This window comes from Magallana gigas, chromosome 3 (genome assembly GCF_963853765.1).
Source record: "Magallana gigas chromosome 3, xbMagGiga1.1, whole genome shotgun sequence".
NCBI classification, from domain to species: Eukaryota; Metazoa; Mollusca; class Bivalvia; order Ostreida; family Ostreidae; genus Magallana; species Magallana gigas.
The window spans coordinates 26,807,182-26,817,181 of NC_088855.1; the positions used below are offsets into that span (position 1 = coordinate 26,807,182).

Here is a 10,000-nt window from a genome sequence, read left to right on the forward strand (position 1 = left end):
ATTTCTTCAGTGGAGCAAGATAACAAATATAGTGCATAAAGGGCAGGAAAAAAAGAATGTTCAAACTACCTTTGCAGTTTTGACATTGGTTTGAATTGGTCTCGCCTGTTTGGCGACAAAGGCACTAATCTCGGATTGCTTGAATTGTTTGGTGTAAATTTAAATGAGTTTTTTTGTATATTTTTTATTTGTGCTGTGTTTTAAAAAACATAGGTATAGGTGGGATAAAAATAGAACAAAATATCTGTGAGTGCAGTGTGTGTGAAATTTTTAGAATTTGGGCGATAATCTCAAGAACCAATTGGCCAATTTGTGAAATTTATGATTTATTACTGTAGAGAATCTTCGGCCCAAAGGCTTTTATTTATAAAGCTAAAAGTAAGGATGTGGCCCTTGAACAAAGGGGATAATAAAGGAAACATCAACATTTCATAGTAGTGGTTGCGAAAATGTCCTCTTCTCAAGGACCCAAATATAGATTAATTGTCACTAAACTTACTTGAAAAATTGAATCTTACAAAATGGAGCTGTCCAATACCACATTGAGGCTGATGCTGCTAACTTACTGAATTAGGGCTAAAAGTAATCAGTTTAAATACAAGTTTGATTACTTATTTATTTTTCTTAATACTGGTACATGTAATACCTGTAAATTGGGGATAACTTCACTACAATGAGACCATGCTTCTTTTTGAGAAAACTTCATTGTTGATAAAATGGATGCTGTAAGATGTAAGGGGTAAAAAACATCTATTTTGCTCTTTATCTGGTAGCAGGATTGTGGTTTAAATGTTAAGTACTTGGCAGTTTATTCTGTACGTATAAAGTATTGACATTATAATGTTTCCTTTCAGCAGTCTGCAGCTTCACATACTCTAAGAGAGAGAAGATTGATGTGGTGTCCTTAGACTACCAGAAGAAAGGTTATGACAAGTGTGAATATCTGATCAAGGCTCCTCCCGACAGTAACATCATTGCCCTCAACTTCACGGACCTAGTGGGATTCCAATCCATTGTCAGTGGGACAGTGTCACACGCTCAGCGTAATCAAGTGGGATCTGATCCCGAGGATCTGCTGCCCTGCTTACCCCCAGAACTGACCATCAGTGACGAGACTCAAGGACACCATGGTCTAGTCGGCAGCAGGATTTGCAAATCTCAGAATTACCAAACCCCTCATGTCTTTCATTTTAAATCCAATGTGTTAAAAATAATATATGTCTGGGTAGAGGATGAACAAAGTGGTTTCACATTGGATATAAATTTTCACCAGAGTTTCAGTAAGTATCTTTGTGTTGACATTCCATCTTAAACACCCCTAACCCCAAACCAAAGAAAGGATATACGGAAAACGTAGTGTACATATTAGTGTGCTCTCGGTCTAAATTGGCTTCTAAAAGTTTTCCTACTATAGTGTTAGTATTGTCCTTTGACATTATGGTAGATTCAAAAATCATTTTAAATGCTTTGGAAGGTTTAATAAATGCTATAAACATATAATTAGCTCACCTGACCTGAAAGCTCATTAGACAAGTAAGCTTTTCTGATCATTTTTTATCCAGTGCCTGTCCATCTATCTGTAAACGTTTTACACTTTCAACTTCACTAGAGCCACTGAGTCAATTTTACCATGGTTTACACAACAAGGGCTTTTAAGTTTGATCAAATGTAGGGTCATAACTTTTTCCAATAGGAGATTATTAAGAAAGAATAGAAATAAGGCAGTGTGTTTTAAAATCTTTTAAAGAACCAATTCTCCTGTGACAGATTTCAGTTATTCAAATTCATGACCTCCAGAGTCAGATATGGGCAGTTTTAGAGATTTGAAGTTCATCGTAGGAATAAACAGAAAACAATTTTAAAATTATTCTTCAGTAGATCATAAGGGCGTAATTTAATTCTGAAATTAATTTAAAGCCATGATAGTGTACATTATTTTCAAAGTTAGTCATGTCATTATAAATATATCCCTGTATCGGATAAAGGTCTGATATAGGATTGAGGTTAGGTGTCAAAAATATTTCAACGAAAGGCATGCATTGTGTGAAACTTTTATAAAAGGATCTAGTAATTACTGTTGAATTATTTAAATTTGTGGGGGCCAATTTTTTTGGATTGTAGGTTTTTTGTTTATTCGTGGGTATGTATTTTCGTGGATGCTTCAGTTTTGAGTTTCAGTAAAAAAGTAAACTCTCATTAAGTCTGTTTTTGCCGAGGATGTAAATCCTTGGGGGAACGCTAATGTGCTAAAAAAGTGGAATATATAATTTCTGAAAAGTTAAGAATATTGTGGAATCAAGCTAGTTATTTATTTATTAAGTGTCATTTACTTTGTTAGCTAGATCACCTGAACTGGAGGTGAAAACTACCAGTTATGCTCCAAATTGTGATATTACTGTGCAAGCATCCTGATATATTGTAGATTCTAAATTGTTCAGATCATGACCCCAGAATCAATATGGGGACCCAGGAAGGGTTAAAAAAGTTTATTATTGAAATATGTAGAGAAAATCTTTTTAAAGTCATCTTAAGAACTACAATTTGTGATATATTGCTATACAGGTATCCAGATGTATTGTTGATTCAATTTTGCTGTAACTATGACTGCCAAAACATCAGTAGGGCCCTAGAGTGGATAAAAAAAACCCACCTACACAGAGAAAAATCTTTTTAGCATTGCTACAATATATGATATTACTCTACAAATATTCCAATTCAGTTTACACTCAAATTTTTTGAAACTTTGACCCCAGTGTCAATAATGGGACATAATTTATTCAAAATAAACAATGAAAATAATATAAATATTAGAATATCATTGGTCCTAAAATAGACCAGGCTGTGCAGAAATATTATCATACTGCACTAATGTGCAGTGATCAATTTGTTTAACAGCACAGCCTGGTGTGTTTTAGGACCAATGATATCCAAAAATAAGCAGTCAGTGCTTGAATAGACATGGGCAGTCACATCAAATCTACCATAAAGTTGGAAGGGCTTTATGATATATTTGATCATGTACCTACCCCTGTATTATGTACCCATAAAGTCGAAAAAAAGGTAGACACTCATCGTATATGTAAGACTCCAAAGTCCAATTGTCAATGCGAACGCCAAAGTCCAATGACAGAATAACAACATTTGTGACGTCATGTCATGACTACGTCATAGATAAGGTGGTAGTAGTAATTACAAAATCAACACGATAGAAGAGGCAGGCTCTTCAGACATTTGGTGGATATGTTTTTGACAAAGGGAGGAAAAAAAGGAGAATAATGGCCCTAGTCCAAGCAGTTTTTGTCTGCTGAAGCGAGGTGCAAATTACAGGTACTGGTAAAGGCCGAACATTCATCATAATTGTGACAGGGGACAGCATAAACAAAAATGTACATATTGGTCCAAGTACCTGTTGCACTTTTAAAATGTGCTTTAAAATAGTCACTGACGATCACATCCAAGATACATGTAGAGAACTTAGGGTAGAGGCTTTTTGATTGAAATAATAATGCATAAGCAGAAGGCGTCCTCTTTACACTCATTCAGTTTGAATGTAGTTAATAGTGACACATACAGACAAATAAGAAAATACGCATTAAGGAAATACTAATTGTGCTCTTGTCAGTGTTGTGAGTCTAATTAAAACCTTTGGACTTTGGCGTGTCACACCATCAGACTTTGGCAACTGCATGCAAACCATTGGACTTTAGCATGACCATCAGTTTTAGAGTCCCATCGCTCTTTGGAGTCCTACATATATGTTCCCATAAAGTTAAAAAATAAAGATTCCTAACTTTTTCATGTACTGAAGACTGTGTATTACCATGCAATTCAGACCAATCAGATGATTCAAGACTGTACGTATTTTAAAACTATGGTGAACATAAGAAAATTTAATGCATTATGACATCACTAAAGGCCATTGGTGTGTATTATCAGATACATATATGGTAAACTGATAGTTGGTGTTTATTTAAAAGGCTTTGTAATCCAAGGATCATAGATACAGTCAGCTGTTCTGATTGATAAATTACTTCTCCTCTGATGTACTACTTGTTATATTTCAATACATGTATGTTTTAAGATACATTGCAATGGAATTTACCTTTCAGAGGTATATATTTTTTTCTCCTTTCTCTCTTTCTCTCAGATAATTGTGTATTTACCTGTGATGGAACCCGCTGTCTGGAAAACAAGAGCTTGATTTGTGATCAAGTATATCACTGCAAGGACAAGACAGATGAGAACAACTGTCCCCAGTCTTCTGTAGGCACAGCGTCCAGTAAGTATATAAAAGGAAGGCCATGTAACTCACCTGGATCTAGGCTCTCATGAACTCTACTTATCCATACTAAAAGCAATATGAGCTGTATTTTTGCCAAATTTTGTTGCCAAAACCTCTTATTATGATAATCCCACCTGTATGATAAATATGATTAAAATAAAAAATGTAATTTATCAGAAGAAAGATAATATTAAGGAATATATAGCAAACCAATTATTGTTCAGACCATCCATAATGTAAGTTTCCTTCAATTTGGGCCTCTAAATAGCTGTTTCTATGAAAATATGACTAACAGACGTTTACAAACCATATAAGTACAACAAAAATTACCAACAAGGAAATTGCAGCTAAAAAATTTTTTTTAATATTTCTCAACAAATCGGTTATCATTGGTCCAATTTTAATCCAATTGTAGGCTGTTTTTATATTCAAAACTGCATAAATGAAAAAAACAAAATCTGTACATTACAACATCAAAACTCTACATGAAATTGTCACTGTTAATGATGACATCGCTGATATCTACACAATATCAGAACCTCAACCACTGCAAAAATTTATCGCACTGTTGAAAAAAATTAGGGGTGAAAAATTTGAATTTGTCTTTCCAGAAAGATGAATTATTTTTTGACATACTGTAACCATTCAAATCTATACCCTTGAGTACATTTTTGTTCTCTAGCTGATGAGTGTTATGATTATCATAAGTTATAAATAAATTATAAATAGTTGATTAGTTGATTATTTGTTAAAGATATATTAGGATAGTTTTTAAAACCTTGCCATTTATCCTATTGTTTAATTTGATGACACAATCATGCATGTACAAATTCAAAAAGTTTTTGATCACTTATTTGGGATTAACAATATCTATTTGGAATTATTTCTTACAAGGAAGTCAAAATTGATTTCAGATTTATTAGTTCTGTTCTAATTAATCTGTTGATAACGTCTGAGAGAGAGGTTGTTCGGATTGGTGTAATTGATCGTGAGTGTGAATACAGTAGACCTTGCAGAGTGCGGACTCTGACAGAGACTAACCTGTACGCTGTATTTATCCTATTGATCAGCCACACCTGACTGACAGGACCAAATGAGAGTTACATCACAATTGTTCATAAACTCCACATCTCTGTCTAGACACCCTGATTACGAACTGAAAGGATCAAGGGATATGTTCTGCGAAACAAAGAGAAGGATGAATAGATTCTTTTGACCCAAGTTGAATCGACTTCATTGAAAAGTGACAGAAATTAAGTAAACTTTGTAAAATAGAATATTAAATAGTCAAAAATGTTTTTTTTTAAGGAGTATGTCATTATTGTTATTCATAGATATTCATGCAGCTATTGTTGTTTAAAAATTTGATGTGCAAAGCGCTGAAGTCTCAAAAGAAATTTGTTTTCATTTTCACTTCATCTTATTTGATAATGAAATTCATTGTTTTGGTAATCCACACAAATTAATTAATTTCCTCTGCTATCTGTAGTAGGGAAATCAATTAAACCTGTTATTTCTCCCCCTTCTTCTCCCTCCCTCCACCATCACCACCACCTCTCCTCTGTCCTCTTAAAAAAATCACTCGCTATTACATTCTTGGCTGGTAACAATTGGCTGTGAGGCATTTAGTAAAGCCTGTTATTTATATGAGTTCAGGGAAATTTTGTCTAAAACATGCATGATTGAATAAATATTTTTGTTTTAAGAGATGGAGCATACAGGTTCATCAACATGTTAGCGAGCACATGGTTAAATATTGGAAAAGTTTGAGCCATTATAACTTCCTGCATCACAGTGGGCTTGCATAGTGTTGAAAGACATGTTCCTGGTTTGGACTTGACATCCACTGAGCAGCTTACTTCTCAAGTGCTAAGATGAAACTGAAGAGGGATCGTCTGTCATTGCCCAAGTATTGATTTAAGGCACAGCCGATCTTGTGTCACAGTATTGTAAAATTGAATTTGACACTTGAAGCGTGTCTGCTGTAGAGCTGAAGGTCAAGGTCATGGGTTCATTCTGCGGTCATGTCATAAAAAAACGAACACAGATGTCAAAATCTTCATCATGTAACAGCAGTAATTTTCTGACTTTGTTGTTAGAGTATCAGAATCCGCCAGCTGGCCATCAATCTTTTGTTGCAAGGTTAAATTGGTAGTGTCTTCATATTTAACAATGGTGGAGCATTTTCATTCCAATAAAATTATTTTGATGTTAATGGTTTGTTCTAGGAGAAGGTTTATAAAGAAGAATTTTGTAGGCTTGGCTAGCCGTCTTTGTGCTTAATTAGGTTTTTGTATAGTGAAAAATGTACCAAGGATGGAATACAATGTCTAGACTAAATATCATTAATTACATAGCTAGAGACCTAGAGAGTCACTTAGGATGAAGAAATCTGTCTGGTCTGGTGATAAATGTGTGGTGTTGATGGGTTTGATTTTTTTATATGACAAAGAGAGAAGATGTTAGAGACTGTTGTTTACAAGCCCCAGTGTACAAATACAAAGCATAGATTTTTTTCATCAAAGGATTTTATATGTTAAATACAAGTGTTCTTCCTCTTAGATAATGCAACACTTCAGTGATTAAGAAAAATATATTAACAGGAAAACTTTTACATATTATGATTTAACAGCCCTCCCCACCCCCTTTGGTTTTGGTCCTCTTTTGTGATACTTGAATATGTTGTAATATTTCTCTCTTTTTCTTTCACAGCGACAGTAACTCGAGTTGTGGTCATCATTGTGACAATTACTTTAATGCCGGTATTGGCCATTTTGATCTGTGTAGCAAGCCCGTGTAAATCGACTCGTCGCATGTTGCGCCGGTGGACGAATCGCGACCATGGGGATGTGGAAAACCGACAGTTGAGGCCCCGATCCCAAGTATCAGAGGTTTGAATTGATTAAGAAATCACTGTAATCAACACATTGCTCTAGCTAATATTTATAAGTGTGGGAGTATACTGCTTGGTCTACAATCCTGTCATTGCTGTGTGCATTTGGTTTTCAAACTCAAATGACGCTGACTTGATATTTGGTACAGACCTATTCTTTATTGGCACACTGGATTATTGGCACTTCCTTAAAGATGCTGGCTTATTGGCACTTGCTTAAAGACCCCTGTGCATCATATTCTGATTTCAAAGAAATGTGGATGTTGTTAATCAGCCCTGATTAATGATTCTTTTGTTTCTTTACAAAGATATAAGTTAGTCTTGGTTGTTGATACCGAGTGTCCTCAGAAACAATTGCACTAATCATATCTGTTTCTGGGAGAAAGAAAGGAGTTGATGGCAGCCATATAAAATATTTGTGAGCCTTGTCAGCTGCACATCTGACTGTGGCTTTGTATATCGGAATCCCAGCATCATTTTCCTCATCTACCATGTTTCTTTAAAAAAAAAAAAAGGGGGGGGGGGGGGGAGAAAAATTCCATCTCATTTTTTTTTCGTCTGGTATCATATACATGCAAAAAACCAAAGTAATTAAGCAGTATGAAATTCTCACGAGTGTAAGTTTAGCTAGAGTACGTGCCGTGTAACACAATTTGAAAAATACCATGTAAGCTGTAAACAGACATGAATTGTTAGAATATATTATATATTGCCTTTCAAAACAAACAGCCAATTGAAAATAAGAATAAATATAAGAAATAAGTAGCAGATAGCATGCCAACTGTTTGGTACATGTTTGATCTGTCTTGTAGGGTGGTTTTGGTGGAGCAGCAACATCTACTTCCTGTGTATCAGCCAGTCAAGAATTTTCGGATCCTCAAGAAGCATTGCTCCGTGAACGACAAACACAAAAACATTCAATGCAAGCTGACATGACTATTAGTTTACCGCCACAAATACCCATCTCACAAGATGGGGAGGAAGGGTATCAACAGAGTCAGAAGACTTTAAAATATCTCCGTAAATCAGACGGCTACCAACATTGCTTTAGACCCCCACCCAACAGGACTGTGCATGATAAAGAGAGCCCGCCTCCCTATTATTCTCATTCTGCCTCTGCCATTGATAAAGTCGGCCATTCTCCACTGAAAGTTGGGGGAAGTCCAAACAGCCGAACAACGTCCAGCGACATGTTGTCTCGGTCGTACAGTATGTCAAACAGCAATCACTACTATGACCCTTCTGTATCAAGGACTAATGCCAGCAACATGCGTGGGAATGCGCCCATTCACCACGAGTTGCATACGTCCAGTTTTGAACCTCCTAATTATCATACATTATATAATACATCTGATGATAAGGTTTGACAACTCTTTAGATGAAATATACTGTGCATAAAGACACTCTGAAGAATGTAACTGGCAGGCTGGCAAAACTATGTCAAACACTAAGTGAATGAGCCTATCCTGCTTTTTTATCCCTTTTTTTCTCTTTTTTTGGCTCTATTTTATAGAAAACAGAATTGATTGAAGCCATAATGAGTCAACACCCAAGTCCTTTTCATCAACAGCATTCAGTGTAGTGAATTAGTTGTGATATGGAACAGTGATAGAGTGAATGCTTGTTTAGTTTCACATGCTGGATGTCATCTTCCTTTAGAGGGCTCACGTCTCAGCCATTATTTCTCAATGACTTATTATTAATTAATTTGTTCTTGTTGCTTTCTGTGTATATCACACAAAGACAGGCTGTAGCCAGTAGCAACAACACACTGGATGTTAAAAGCATCCACTTTGAGGGCGGAGAGGAAGAGAGAAAGAATACACAACTGTGAACTCGATCTTTGTCCTAAGTGATCTCCACTTATTTCCTAGGTCTCTTCTATGATACATATATGAATATATTATCTTTCAGTAAGTCTAATGCAGTTAGCATTAATACAATGGTGTATATTGTTTTGTTGGAGCACATGGTATATGATTTCATATATCTAAGGCACCTAAAATACAGAGGAGTGTGTATTTGTACAGTAAACAATATCCTCAAAGGACAACTACTCTGTAGTTCAGTGGACTGATTCGTGAGCATGAGCACATGACCTGAGTTTTATTCTTTGTCGTTCAGATAAGATTTTACGAAATGAAATTACACAGAGAAAAGAGTTCTTGTAGATTTTTGGTAACCATTTGAAATCAATGAAAAATTTTGTTGTAATTTTTTATAAACAGTATTAGTAACATTTTAACTTGTTTACTTGGAAGAAAAGAGAAGTTACAAAAAATTTCTTTATTACATTAAGTCAGCATGCAATTTAGACTATTTTGCATTTTTTCATAAAATGCACCTGCTATATGAAAGTTTGAAGAGACAGAATATTTGAACGTAAATGCAATATGTACAAGTATTCTAATATCAGAGCAAATAAGATCGATTTGAAAAAATTGATTTGATTAGCTGGTAGCAGGGTGTATTTTTGTATCTTATATCAAAAGTGGTTTACCCTAAATGTCATGTTCATGAGTTTGATATTCAAATCAGGCACTGTGTTAAAGAGAATCTTTGTCTTAACAAAAGAAAAATGGCAATTATGTATGAATACATGTGAATATAAGTATGGTTGTAATGATATTGTTTGATAGAAATTGTACAAAAAAGTACGATTGTAATGCCAGTTTTGAGATATGACATTTTTGGACACAAATATGGTTGTCATTGTTACCCCGTGTACAATGTCCTTGGTTTGTGAGATTTTGTTGCAGACTTTAATTGTTAGTGTTCCGTATTGCACAATGAAATGGCATTATTTGAAAAAAAAACAATTTTAT

The 10,000-nt window shown here is 35.0% G+C and overlaps 1 protein-coding gene across 2 annotated transcripts in view; it reads left to right on the forward strand.

Moving 5' to 3' along the window:
• Window positions 1–10,000, forward strand: part of LOC105327152 (uncharacterized) — a 29,101-nt gene that overhangs the window by 17,061 nt on the left and 2,040 nt on the right. Inside the window, exons 3-6 of one of the 2 annotated variants that reach the window (XM_011427464.4) lie at window positions 855–1,280; window positions 4,148–4,279; window positions 6,995–7,173; window positions 7,988–10,000. The exon at window positions 7,988–10,000 is cut by the window's right edge and continues 2,040 nt beyond it. In XM_011427464.4, coding sequence (XP_011425766.1) covers window positions 855–1,280; window positions 4,148–4,279; window positions 6,995–7,173; window positions 7,988–8,542 — 1,292 coding nt within the window. In that variant the 3' untranslated portion in view covers window positions 8,543–10,000. The remainder of the gene's footprint in view (window positions 1–854; window positions 1,281–4,147; window positions 4,280–6,994; window positions 7,174–7,987) is intronic. The other variant, XM_011427465.4, reaches the window with a different exon arrangement.